The 14,789-nt window shown below is 43.8% G+C and overlaps 1 protein-coding gene across 4 annotated transcripts in view; it reads left to right on the forward strand.

Moving 5' to 3' along the window:
* The window catches only part of EMSY (EMSY transcriptional repressor, BRCA2 interacting), a 166,142-nt gene that overhangs the window by 138,981 nt on the left and 12,372 nt on the right, over positions 1-14,789 (forward strand). For 2 of the 4 annotated variants that reach the window (XM_029602160.1, XM_029602159.1), the window contains exons 17-18: positions 1,976-2,014; positions 11,516-11,751. In XM_029602160.1, the coding sequence (XP_029458020.1) occupies positions 1,976-2,014; positions 11,516-11,751 (275 nt within the window). The remainder of the gene's footprint in view (positions 1-1,975; positions 2,015-11,515; positions 11,752-14,789) is intronic. The other 2 variants (XM_029602161.1, XM_029602162.1) reach the window with 1 other exon arrangement.

The following is a 14,789-nucleotide window of genomic DNA, read 5'->3' on the forward strand; positions in this document are numbered from 1 at the left end:
CAGTACAATGTCCAAGTATTTACAGTAACAAAAGGTATAGCAATAGAGAGGAATGAATATCTATGATAAGGATTGGGTTTGGAGGTGAGGTATGCTATAGAGGGTCAGGAGAGGTCCAGGTGGGGTATGAAAAGGCATTTCTCCAAAGAGTAATATGGTGGAGGAAGTGATGTCATCCCTATAGCATGGTCGCATAAGGCGATAGCTCCTCTCCCACTCATCCTAAATCAAGCTCTATCAGCGCAATCGGGGCTAATTTTTCTTCTGGAAGAGTAACGGGCTGGTGGATACCTCTGAGATGTCATCCAGGAAAAAATCACTGGATTTAAAAACTTTCTCGTACGAGTCAGGAGGATCCCGTTTCGTGGCCATGTGAAGAAGAAAGCGAAATGGCGGACAGGCCCCCACAACCGGAGATGGGGGCAAAACATGCTGCGAAAGATGGAACGGAGTCAAGCAGAATGGGAGCGACGTCGGAACCTACTAAAGATGATTTCATGCTATGGTTTATGGAAATACAAAAAGACATTAAATCTATCAAAGCGGATATGCAAGCGGCACTGTTGGAGTTCCGTTCTGAGCTCGGGGATTTTGGCTGGAGGGTCGAAGATGTGGAGAATATAGTAGAGGGGCAGGCGGTGGAAGTCTTGCGCCTACGTAAAGATTTCTCTACTCTGCAAAAAGTTAATGAAGAGCTGCAGCTTAAGATGGAAGATCTGGAGAACAGATCGAGGCGTGCGAATATTAGAGTTCGGGGTATACCTGAAATGGAAGCATATAAGGATGCGACATTGGTAGTGCAAAAAATATGCAGGGCAGTGTTTGATGAACTGTCTGAGCAATGTGACTATATGGAGGGCGAAATTGTGGTGGATTGGGCACACTGAGCGCTTCGACCTAGTAGAATGAATATCCCAAGAGACATTATTGCGTGTCTACATAATTTTCGCATGAAAGAAGCTATCATGCAGCAGGCTCGTAAGATGGGCACCATCATGTGGGAAGGTCAGAGTGTTTACTATATATAATGATTTGGCGGCAGTCACGCTGCAAAAAAGGAGAGACTTTCAGCCGGTGACAACACTTCTCCGACTAGAAAACTTAAGGTACAGATGGGTGTACCCGACTGGCTTAGCCTTCACTTAGGATGGACGCATGCATTTCATCAAGATGGCGTCGGAAGCGGCCTCGGTTCTGGCAGGTGAGGGCCTAAATCTCCCGGAGGCTGAGAGTGGCGTACAAAAACCTACAGGCTCAGACTGTCCATGAAGGCAATGAAAGGGAAACACAGGCTCTAGATTACAATGCAATTCAAACGGACATGCTGGATCCAAGGAGAGTGAAGAAGGACCAAGTACTACGTGATCACAGAATTTCACGGTCCCTGTTGCACCTGCAGGATACTGCAGGATACTTGTCGCTATTTTGGGGTTATTCCATTCCATACTATATGCCTGAATACTTGGCTGGAATTCCATATGCTATTTATAGCTGAAGTTCTATATGTTTTAAGTTTGATACTATATGTGTAATTGAAGTTAAGGGGAGGGGGGATTTCACTTTCACCTCAGGGGATTCCCTGCTGATGAAAAGGCAGTGGAGATATTACGGGGGAGGGGGGAGGGACAGGATGCAGGGAGGGAGGCGTGGCAAAAATTTGAAAGTCTCTGGCAGAATGTGGAGAGCAGGCGCTTGTTCACTAAGATGGATGGTTAATGAGATATGTGAAGGGCACTTTGAGATAGAGGAGGGAGGCTAGTTGCCAAAGGTTAAAAGGCATGGTTGGGGGGGAACGATATGTTAATGATGTCTCCTAAGATAGTCTCAATGAATGTTAAGGGCCTTAACCATCCAGCCAAATGGAATAATATGTTTAAAGAAGCAATCTCTTTGAAGGCAAATATTTTGTTTATTCAAGAGACTCATCTTTGCAAGAGACACGAAGGTTTACTGAATAATGTTTGTTTTCCACTAGGTTTTTTGACGGCTAGTACGCCTAAGTCTAAATACACAGGTATGGGGATTTTCATTTCCAGGGATCTCATGGTTCAAGTAGACTCAATTTATAGGCATGTGGAGGGCAGATTTATAATTGCATCACTGTATATAAATCAGACCCTATATACTTTGTTGAATGTCTACAACCCCAGTACACTACAAAGAGGTACTCCAGAGAATAGATGAGACTGCTTCAGTTTAAATGCAGAAAACTGATCATAGGGGGGACTTTAATTTGGTTTGCAACCCCAAGGTAGACTGTTCCAAAGGTGGGGGGCATTATTCCAATGTGGATCGTAGCGCTTTGCACTCGTTCATTACAAAATGGCAAATAGTGGATATCTGGCGGGAATGGCAACCTAGAGAATGAGATTATTCTTACTATTCTAAAGCACATGACACTTACACCAGAATAGATTACTTCTTTATTGATAAATCCTTTGCGGGGGCTACTCTAGAGGCTAGCATTGGAAATATTACATGGTCCGATCATGCCCCTATCTGGTGGTCTTTCTCTGGAGCCGGATCCGATAACGGATGCCAATTCTGGAAGTTAAATGATTCTTTAAGGATGGGACGGTGAAACAGGAGATGAGATAACTATTCGGGAATATTTAGCGACTAATAATACTGAAGGGATTACGCCAGTAGTGTTATGGGAATGCCTCATAGCTGTTCTTAGGGGCAAACTTATAGCTGTAGCATCCTATAAAAAGAAAGAAAAGCTTAGACAAAGTCTTATTTTGAGGGACAGATTGGCAAAAGTAGAAAAAGACCATAAACGTACACCTACTAGGAACCTACTGACGGAATTGGGTAACATTAGATATCAGCTACAACAGCTAGAAGCGGATGAGGGCCTATCAGTTAGACTTCACTAGACAAACCTATTATGAACATGGAAATCATGCGGGAAAGCTTTTGGCACACTCTTTGAAAGCCCGAATGGCCCAATCACAAATTACTAAGATTAAAGCACATGATGGGACTCTTATAACAGAAGGGGTGGGGATACGGTCACAGTTTAATCAGTTTTTTGCCGCATTGTATTCAAGGAGGATAGTGCTTCAGAGGCAGATATTCAGAAATACCTGGATGAGATTCAGCTCCCAAGGTTAGAGAATTTGTTGTCAGAGGGAGTTAAACAACCTATAATCATCTGTGGAAGTGCTAGCTGCTATCTTTGAGCTGAAACCGGGAAAAGCTCCAGGGATAGATGGGTATACCCCTCTCTTCTATAAGAAGTTTAAGGTAGAACTGGTGGACCCGCTGGTTAACTTGTTTAACGATTTGGGTACAGGGGGACATCTACCACCAGCGGCAAATGTGGCTGGGATAACGAAACTCCCGAAGCCAGGGAAAGACCCTTTGCTATCCAGCTCCTACAGACCCATATCGCTTATTAATATCGACTTGAAATTGTTAGCGAAAATATTGGCTAATAGATTGAAATTTGTAATACCCGAATTGGTTCATGAGGATCAGGCGGGTTTCATGCCAGGTCGCATGGCGGGGGATAACATCAGAAAGGTGGTAAATTTAGTGCATTATGCTAAGATGTACAAAATTCCATCCGTACTATTCGGAGTCGATGCCGAAAAGGCCTTTGATAGGGTCCACTGGCCTTTCTTGTTCCAGGTGTTACAAAAGGTGGGACTTGGAGGGGGATTCCTAACATGGGTCCAAGAATTATACAGGAAACCTGCTGCTTGCATAAAAGTAAATGGGGGATACTCGCACAATTTCGAAGTACAGCGGGGCACGCTTCAGGGGTGCCCCCTTTCACCTTTATTGTTTTCGCTTTGCTTAGAGCCAATGGCAGTGAAAATTAGAAATGACAATGTTATTCAAGGGATTAATTATCCTATTGATCATATAAATGGAAATACCAATCCACTTTCCATATAGATCATAATTTTTGAAACATGTAACCGAAAAATTTATTGGCACCCACTAGATAATTTACAAACCAAACCGTGCCTATTTGTAAACCGTTGTGATGGTGCATTACTAAACGACGGTACAGAAAAGTTTTAAAATAAACAATATCAAAGATAAAATTTATAAGATTGCATTATATGCAGATGATGTATTATTTACGCTGACGGACCCTGAACGCTCTTTACAGGGTCTTATACCGCAATTAGAAGCATTTGGAAAGGTGTCTGGTTTTAAAGTCAATAAAAATTGGAGATTTTGCCAATTTTTCTCCCCCCTCACATGATTACTCATTTGTAATTGAAATTCCCATTCCACTGGGCAATGCGAACCGTGAAATATTTAGGGGTATTGCTTGGATCAGAATATAACGATTTGTTTAATTTAAATTTTTTACCGTTGATTAAAAAGTTGGAGAGGGATCTACAGGCTTGGAACAGGTTAACACTCACTTGGCTTGGCAGAATTGCGGCTATTAAAATGACATTTCTTCCCCGGATCGCCTATTTCAAACTTTACCATGCATAGTTCCTACTCCTTAAGGGGTTTACAAGTTAAAGTTTTCTCTCTTATCTGGAAGAGGAGACCCCCCAAGGGTGGCAAGAACAGTGCTTCACCAACATAACCCCCAGGCCTCCAGCCATTTTCCCAATTTTTTAAAATTCTATGCAGCCTCCTAACTATGGGCAATAGTAGACTTCCATAATCATAAGGAAGTGAAACAATGGGTACAACTTGAAAGGGATTTAGTTCCTAATACATCATATACAGACTGGTTCTGGGGAAGGGGTCACATTTCGACAGATCTAGGATGCATATCCCCATGTATGGTCACTATGTTGACATTTTGGCAACGATGGAGGAAGCAGATGGTGGGGGATCGTAGATATTTCTATTCCACCAGGATTCATAGATGCGAGGAGTTTCCAGCAGAGCAAGAATGGACAGTGTTCCGCGAATGAGCTAAGAAAGGGATATTGACTCTCTGCCAATTTTGGTTTGACCAAGGGGTGAAATCTTATGTGGAGGTGCAAAATGTGTACCAGCTCAATGTCTCCGATCAGTTTGCATATCTGCAATTGTGCCATTTTCTGCTTTCTAAATCTGTTCGAGTGGATATGAGTAAAGGGAAGACGCTCCTAGAAGGGTATTGTGAAAAAGCTCATATGGTGAAAGGGGTCATATCAAAGATTTATACTATTCTTAATGGGGCTGTGAGTCACCCTTTGCATATGAAGGCGTGGGAAAAAGATTTGGGGGTACAGGTCACAGAGGGAGAATGGGATGTTTGTTTTTCGGCTATCAGCCGCAGTTCTATAGCAGCTTCCATGGTGGAAAATAGTTACAAAATGCTGTTTAGGTGGTATTGAATCCCCCATAAGTTGAAAAAGATGGGGGTTCGTAAAGACTCGCTATGCTGGAGGAATTGTGGTCAGGAAGGGGACTTCTTCCATATGTGGTGGACATGCCCAATCATCAAACAATTATGGGAACAAGCTGCAAAATGGCTTCAGGACCTGTTGTACATCCCTATACATTTTAGCCCAAAGGAGGCTTTATTACATATTCCAGAAACCACTGTGTCCATTGAACATAGACAAGTACTTAAAGCGCTTGCTCATGCAGTTCGTGGTGAAATTGCAAAACGATGGAAGGAACATAGTGCGCCTTCTTTGTCTGTGGTACTTCAGAGGTTGAAGTGGATTTATTATATGGAGTATTTGACAGCCTCAAGAAGGGACACTTTGGTGAAATTCTACAAAACGTGGCAAGCTTTTCAACAGTGGTCTGCCTCAAATTCTTTGAGATCTTGTATATGATAATATGAGGGGGGGGGGATAAATAAATATGGGACGAAGCCATGAGACATATTTAGTGGATTACTGTATCATTCCATATTGTTAGATGTTATGTTTAGTGTTGGAGAACCAACCACAAGCAACCGAGCTGCAGCCAGCATTCAAACAGTAAATGTAGAAACCCAACACGAATGCTGGAATGAAGTAATACAGTCCCGATACTTCAAATAAGTATATAATTGCGAAGTTTATTTTATTCAAAAATCGGCAACTCCATTGTTAAATGAACAGTCTTATATGCACGTGGGGTCCCCCGACACGGACCCGTGTTTCGCCAGCGGCTGCGTCGGGAGGGATGCCCACAGTGTTAAACAGGAAAATCTAGAAACAAATTATAAAGGACTGTGTAAACAATGGTAGCGGTACAGAATGAATACAGATAAATGCACGCATAAGTTATTACCTTTAGACGGTGTTCATAAGTTCATGGCATGGAGTGCAATGGAGGAAGGATCACAATCAACTTAAAAGCTGTCAAAACTCGCGCCAACCAGATTCTACAGACCAATCAGAGTAGAGGAACAACCGACCAATCACAGGTGGAAAGGAGGCAGCTGTAGCCTATCAAAATCATGTGAAATGAAACCATTCGATTTCTTTGTTGAGGCCCTTTGGTAACACAGTATCTAAACGATGTATCCATCTTTGTTCACAACGTAGCAGTAAAGTGTCAAAATCACCCCCTCGCAAGGAGGGGGAAACAATTTCTAGAACAAAGAAAAATAAATCAGATACTGTGTGAGATTGTGATAACCAATGATCAACAAGAGGGGCCAGGATACGGGAGTGTTTTATGTTAGATCTGTGTTCAATCATCCGGGTACGAACCTGTCTCTTGGTTTTCCCCACATATAGCTTGTCACAAGGACAGCGTATAATGTAAACTACGCCAGCTGAAGCGCAGTCCGAATCTTGACGCAGAATATAGCTCTTTGCGGTGAGGGGTTCAATAAACTGAGACAGTGTGGTAGTGTGTTTACATACCGAACAGCTCGGTTGCTTGTGGTTGGTTCTCCTTCTCTTAATGAGCGTTTAAATGGCTACCGGTACAGATGACCAGACCTTCAGCTACTCTGATGAATCTCTTCAGGCTGTCCTAGCCGATGCTCTATTTTTTACAGACCCAGATACTGAGGAATTACCCATTGTATCATGGACAGACGCCATTAATTCACAGAAACGCCTGACCCGGGCAGAATTACACGCTTCCACTCTTATTGAGTATTGTCGGGTTAGGAGGATACCTCGAGGACTGAGGGTACAGAAAGCTCCTAGACTTCATATGGACAATCTGGTCTTCATTACACGCTGGAATCAGATTTTAAATAAGTGCTCTCTTGATCTCATGATATTGATCATTGAGACCACTAAAGAAGTCATTATTCCACTGAAGAGCGAAGTAGATACGAACATACAAGCCATCCGTTCGAGTGCAGCTTCGCTAGAGGAATTTGAGCAACAACATTCTGAATTCATTGAGAACTTAGCGAAGTTTAAGAAAGAATTAAAAATCCAGAAATACAAAAAATTTCTACGTGATAGCACGGATTATAAGTCAGGATACGTCTACCAATGGATGAACCCTTCCAGACCTCCAAAAAAGACAGTGACCTTTGCTCAATCATCAGACGACTCGTCCGGCGAAGAATCTGTGGTCCCGCCACCACGAATTACTCAACCCAATGTTGGCCCATCATCATCCTCCTCTATTGCTGCTGCTTTTTTAGATCCAGTACCGGTTCCCCGCAACAACCGCGGTTCGAGATCACGAGGTCGCCCACCGATGAACTCACGATCCACTCGCACCACACGACAACAACAAGACCCTTGGCAATGAACTCAGATATAGTGTTTAACCTTTCCTCAAGAACGTTATCACATGATGAGTTAAATTTGTTGGCAAAAGGATTATCGTTTGTTCCTACAGTTAAAGTGGATATTTTTGATGTTCAAGTCCATTTATATCGTTTCTTTAGACTGCTTAAACTTAAACTATTTTTTTCAGATAACCTCTCTCCACAAGATGATTCATTGGTCACCCCGAAATCTAGATGGGTCCCTCCAGGCCCAGTAGATCCCATGCTTGTTGCGTTTGAGAAATTGGTACAGAATGATATTAAATTATTGACACAAGAACATCAATATATCCACTTTAACCTATCAAAACGTGAAAAAACCCTTTTGTCGTCTTTATCAGAGGATCCGTCTATCATCATTAAATCGGCAGACAAGGGAGGGGGTGTGGTTGTCTTGAACAGGGTGGACTATAAAGCTGAAGTTCTTCGCCAGCTGCAGGACACATCTTTCTATCTTCCTTTACCCTCGGACCCGACAGAAACACTGAAATTAGAGATTGCTTCGATTGTGCAGGACGCTGTTTCCCACCATTATATTACTAATAGAGAAGCCACCTTTCTCACTATTCAAAGCCCTACTGTACCAGTATTTTACGTACTTCCAAAGATTCACAAGTCTCTTGTAAACCCACCCGGGCGTCCAATTGTATCAGGGATAGGCTCGGTCTTGGAACCCCTCTCACAGTTTGTGGACATTTTTTTAAGACCCTTTGTTCCAACTATAAAATCATACGTACGTGATTCCTCTCATCTGATCATCTTACTAGACCGTGCTAATTTTCCTTCTACTCCTTTTTTATTTATCACCTTGGATATCGTCTCTCTATATTCAAACATCCCACAATCTGATGCCCTAACAGTTATTGAGGATACTCTAAATACCCGTACAGAGCCAACTAGGGTTCCGACATCCTTTCTAATGCAACTTACTGATTTAGCTTTAACTAAAAATTACTTTCGTTTTGAATCATCCTTTTATCAACAGATAAAAGGGACTGCAATGGGTGCCACTATGGCACCCAGTCTAGCATGTTTGCTTGTAGCCCAATTTGAAGAAACGTTTGTATATCCCTCAAGTTGGTGGAATTTTATACACTCATGGTACCGTTATATTGACGATATCCTGTTAATTTGGTTAGGGACAGAAATACAATTTTATTTATTTTTTGACTGGTTGAACCAATGTAACCCTCATCTACAGTTTAGTTTTTGCTTACATCACTCAGAGATACCTTTTTTGGATTTACTAATTTCTAACACTGGTTCAGGTTTTTCTACCACTATTTACCGCAAAATAACCGACCGCAACACCATATTAAAGTTTGACAGCTGTCATCCAAAAAACCTTAAAAAGAATATTCCCACCGGACAATTCTTAAGGCTGCGCAGACTATGTTCAACGACGACTGACTATGTAGAAAAAGCTAAGGAGATGTTTGCCCGGTTTAGGTTGAGAGGGTACCCTTATAAAGTTTTAAGATCTGCCTATAAGAGAGCCCTATATGTAAACCGGGATTGGTTATTCCTCCCTGCACGAAGAGAAGATAACTCTTCGTTGAATTGCATCTTGCCTTTTTCACCATCTAGTCACGCGATATCAATTATCCTTAGAAAACACTGGTCTGCTTTAGCCCTTTCTAGCATGTTTCATAGCTCTTTGAGATTCACGTACCATAGGGGGAGAAATCTCCGGGACATCCTGACTAGTTCAGATTTTTTACAAAATCGCCCCAGTGGCACTCAGATGGGAACTCACAGACCCTGTGGAAGCTGTTCGGTATGTAAACACACTACCACACTGTCTCAGTTTATTGAACCCCTCACCGCAAAGAGCTATATTCTGCGTCAAGATTCGGACTGCGCTTCAGCTGGCGTAGTTTACATTATACGCTGTCCTTGTGACAAGCTATATGTGGGGAAAACCAAGAGACAGGTTCGTACCCGGATGATTGAACACAGATCTAACATAAAACACTCCCGTATCCTGGCCCCTCTTGTTGATCATTGGTTATCACAATCTCACACAGTATCTGATTTATTTTTCTTTGTTCTAGAAATTTTCCCCCTCCTTGCGAGGGGGTGATTTTGACACTTTACTGCTACGTTGTGAACAAAGATGGATACATCGTGTAGATACTGTGTTACCAAAGGGCCTCAACAAAGAAATCGAATGGTTTCATTTCACATGATTTTGATAGGCTACAGCTGTCTCCTTTCCACCTGTGATTGGTCGGTTGTTCCTCTACTCTGATTGGTCTGTAGAATCTGGTTGGCGCGAGTTTTGACAGCTTTTAAGTTGATTGTGATCCTTCCTCCATTACACTCCATGCCATGAACTTATGAACACCGTCTAAAGGTAATAACTTATGCGTGCATTTATCTGTATTCATTCTGTACCGCTACCATTGTTTACACAGTCCTTTATAATTTGTTTCTAGATTTTCCTGTTTAACACTGTGGGCATCCCTCCCGACGCAGCCGCTGGCGAAACACGGGTCCGTGTCGGGGGACCCCGCGTGCATATAAGACTGTTCATTTAACAATGGAGTTGCCGATTTTTGAATAAAATAAACTTCGCAATTATATACTTATTTGAAGTATCGGGACTGTATTACTTCATGTTTAGTGTTGGCACATGTTCCATGACTTTATGTACTGCTCTGTTTATGGTTAATGCTATGTCTTATACATATAAGGGATATTGCTGAATGTCTGAGCATATAATACGTTGATTTCTATAATAAAAACATAATTACAAAAAAAAAAGAGTAATATGGTTAGGGCATAGGTTGTTTCGCAGGGTGGGGTAGAAAGGATGGAGGTTATAGATAAGGATGACTTGAGAGAAGAGGGTTCGAGGGAGAGATTCAGGTATATGCCTGCTTGAATAGCCAGGTCTTTTAGTTTGTTTAAATTTTTTTGGACAGTGCTCCTGGCACAGATCGGTAGGCATGGTATTCCATAGTGCAGTCCTGCAATAGAAAGTGCATGATCTTTAGTCGTGGGAAGATGCGTGAGTTTGGGTGAGGGAGTGTGTAGTGTTGCCAGGTATTGATTTCTGGTGGGTCTTGTGGGGGTGTGAAATAGTAAGGAATCGTTGAACCATTGCATATTTTGACTCTGTAGGGATTTATGTATGATAGTGAGGGTCTTGTATAGGATCCGGGATGAGATCGGGAGCCAGTGTAGTTCCTTGAGAACCGGTGTGATATGTTCGTTTTTGTGGGTGCTGGTGAGAATTCGGGCAGCAGCATTTTGTAGCATTTGGAAGGGGGTAGGTCGTGTTTTTAGGAAGGCCTAGGAGGATGGCGTTGCAGTAGTCAATTTTCGAAAAAATGATAGATTGGAGTACTGTACGGAAATCGTTGAGGTGTAGGAGGGGTTTTAGTTTTGTAACCCGGCTCTTGCTGGGTTACAAACAGGGATCTGCAGTCATTTTATGCTTTTGGGTTTTTTTGGAAGGGGGTGGGAGCGTTGAGGAAGGGTTGTTCAGTCTGTCAAGTCTTTGAATTCATAGAAGCTCTAGATTTTGTATTTGAAATAAATAAAAAAAAATGTAAATGCTTAAAAATGGGCAGAAAACCTAAATCAGCAAAAGATTGGCCTGTTTCACCCCAGAACATGAGTGAATATTTAATGGGTGCTCACAACCAAAAATCAGCACTTCAACCAAAGCAAGAGTCCAATCTCAGCACTGCAAAATAACCTGAACAAAAACTTCAGTAAGGAAAATCTCATCCTAAACTGTGGTCTGAACTCAATTTTTTATTTTATTTTTTTAAATATTTAAGTAAAAAGATCTAGAAGATGCATGCTGCAGGAATGCTCTGTGCCGTTAACCTCGCTCTTTGCTTCCGCTCGCAGGTAAACCCAGACAGATGGCTTCGGCCGTGGTCAGTTCTGGGGAGTTGCCACTGACCTCTCTGCTCTCCGTGAGCCACCCGGCGCAGACGCATCAGCAGCATCAGATACACCTGCAGACCTCCCAGCCCCAGCGCACCCTCCTGCAGCATGTAGCGCAGGCAGCGGCACAGACCTCCGTGGTGGTGAAGTCCATCCCAGCTACCACCACAGGCGCGATCACACACATCATGCAGCAGGTTGGACACCCTCGCCGTACGCGTGCTCTCATTTGGGGTTTGCCATCTGTGAACTCCTGGTGGGCCCTGATATTTTGAAATAGATGTGACTGAACCAAGTGTAGCTCAAAAGGGAGCGGGGAAAAGGGGAGTGTTAAATGTGTTTTTTTAGCGTGTAGCCAGGTGGACTCAGGATGAATGGGTTTATGCTCCCTTGCCAACAGATGGAGACAGGGGTCAGGTTTCAAAGCTGACATCACCCTAGATACACCCCTGCAGTGACCCCAGCCTTTCAGTATTTCTCAAGTTTCCAGCCGATGTAGACATGCTTTCCCTATGGGGACCACTGTACCTTTTGGAAGTAGAAATTCTACTTTTAAATTGGAGAAAAGATTGAGCCCTGCTTTCCTGCGGTGATACCTAAAGGTCCTTCACCCAGTTGAGAATTCCTGAGGTGATCTCCAAGATCCCTCAGAGGTGTGCCTTGGTCCAGTAGCCGTTTCCCAGCGTGGACTTTGCTGCTCAAGCAGCTGAAAGGCAGCAGATGCAGGAAGCCGAGCGTAACGGTGATGGACAAAGCCCTCTCTCCACCGCAGCCGGAGACCATCTCTGTACTCAGCTGGTAAGTGCTGAGTCCAGGAAAGTTTAAAAAAAAATAATTTTAACTTCAGACAAGAGGGGTTTCGGTAAGACTTCCTCCAGTCTCCTGGCTCGGCGCTCTGTACCGATGTCATTCCTGATCCCGTTGGGGCATAGAGAAGTGGGATTACGAGCGGGCTAGACACTACTTTAAGCTTGGTTGGCACACCATGTGGTAGGCCATGGTGGCGCCATCTTGCGCACGGCTTTGTGTGTCTCGTATTGCCTGCCATAGGACGTCAGTATGCACAATGCGTCTGGCTCTGCACGCACTGTGCGCATAACGTCGTGCGAGTACTTGAAGATGCTGGGAGTTCCTGGCATGGACTCTATGATGGAACCAAAGAGGAATCCCATTCTGATTTCCCTATGAAAAGCCTCTTGCTACTTTCCAGTACTGGAAGCTACCCAGGAGTTGATTGACCTGGAATGGGATGCCCTAGAACCAAGTTTTAAAGGGGGACAAGCATTAGAAGCTCTATACCCACTGGATCTGGCAGTGAGAGAGCGTTCCGTTTCCCTAAAGTTGATGCACTGGTCTGTGCTGTCTCTGAGCGAACAACAATCCCAGTGGAGGGAGGAGCAGCCAAGGATGCGCACGATAGGCGGATGGAGTCCATCCTTAAACAGGCCTTTGACTCAGTAGGAATGATCTTACAGAATGCTTCTTGTTGTGCCTGGTAGCTCGTTTGTGCCTACTCCTCTCTCAGGAGGTGGAAGACCTTGGGGGGTGAATTCCAGAGTGGTTATGGAACCCGCCTTCACTGCCTTTTTAGCTGAAGTGGGCTCGAATCTAGTCAGTACTTTGGCCAGAGGAGTGGCCTCAGTGGTCGCAGCCAGAAGTCAGCTATGGCTGTGGAATTGGTCAGCAGACGCAACCTCCAAGGCAAATCTTACAAAGATGCCCTTTAAAGGATCACTCCTTTTCAGAAGCGAATTGGAAAAGCTGGCCAATGAATGGGGCAAATCTTCAGTTCCCCGGCTACCAGATTAGAGAAAGCAGTTACAGGACCCTTTGCCTTTGAGGGTTTGATCCAGGGGCTCCCAATGCTTTTGCCACTACAGACACTTGACATTTCAGAGGTCTTGGCCCTTTGGGAGGTCTCAGTCCATTTGTAGTCAACAGCCCAAGAGAGGTAGGCTCAGGTTCAGATTCGTCCCAAACTCCGCGATGGAAATTTTACTGACCCATCTTCGGAAAGAGGAGATAGGGGTCAACTGTCTTTCTTTTACCAAAGGTGGTTTGAGATCACTTTGGACAAGTGGTTACTGGAAGTCATCAGAGAAGGATATGTGCTTGAATTTCACAGCACTCCTTGGGAAGTCTCCTTGCCACTCTCAACACAAAAAACAGGCAGTGGAGACTACTCTTTTAAGGCCTCGGCTTCTCAGGATGAGGGCTATAATCCCAGTATCCACACCCCAGGAAAATATGGGGAGTTATTCCATCTATTTCATCGTACCCAAGAAGGAAAGTTCCTTTCACCCCCATCCCTGACCTCAAGAGCATCAACAGACATCTACAAGTGAATCATTTCCGCATGGAAATCCTACGCTCCATGAAATTGGCTGTACAATCGGGAGAGTTCTTAACCTCACTGAACCTATCCGAGGTCTACCTACATATTCCTATCCATCAAGAACATTTGTGTTACTGGGTCGCCATTATCTATTCCAGGCATTTTGCAAGATTATGGTGGTCGTAGTGGCAGCATTGAGAAAAGAGGGAATCCTGGTGCACCCGTACTTGGTCGACTGGTTGATCCAGGCCAAGTCTGTGGAAGTGTATCTCCGGGTGACCAGCAAGGTGACCTCCTTGTTTTAGGAACTTGGCTGGGTCGTAAACCTGGACAAAAGCAGTCTCAAGCCCTCCTAGTCCTTCGAATATCTGGGAGTCCGATTCTACACCAAGCAGGGCAAGGTCTTCCTTCCAACCACGCGGATAAGGAAGTTGATGACCCAACTCTGTTGCGATGCTGCGGAGCTGTCTCCAAGTTCTAGGTTTGGTGGTGACACACATGCGACCACTTCAATACGAACTATTGTCACATTGGAACCTGCAGTCTCAAGACTATTTGATTCACCTCCACTTACCAATGGGAGTATTCTCTTAGTTCCAGTGGTAGCTGCAAGAAGCTCATCTGAGCAGGGGTGTGCCCCTGTCCTCCCCAAACTGTCTGGTCCTCACCTCATATGTACAGTTGCGCCACTACATTCATTCTTTACCCAGGGATGCGTTATCTATTATGGTGTTTGATAAAATAGACACTTTTTTTATGTCGAGCGCTGAATAATGTCTCCTTGATTTATAAGGAATTACAGAAATTAGAATAAGGAGGTTGGATTAACGGTTTGGGTTCTCTTTGGAGACAATGATAAAGGGAATGGAACAGCTCCATGATGAGGAAAGACTAAAGAGG

Source organism: Rhinatrema bivittatum, chromosome 5 (assembly GCF_901001135.1).
Source record: "Rhinatrema bivittatum chromosome 5, aRhiBiv1.1, whole genome shotgun sequence".
In the NCBI taxonomy this organism is placed as follows: domain Eukaryota; kingdom Metazoa; phylum Chordata; class Amphibia; order Gymnophiona; family Rhinatrematidae; genus Rhinatrema; species Rhinatrema bivittatum.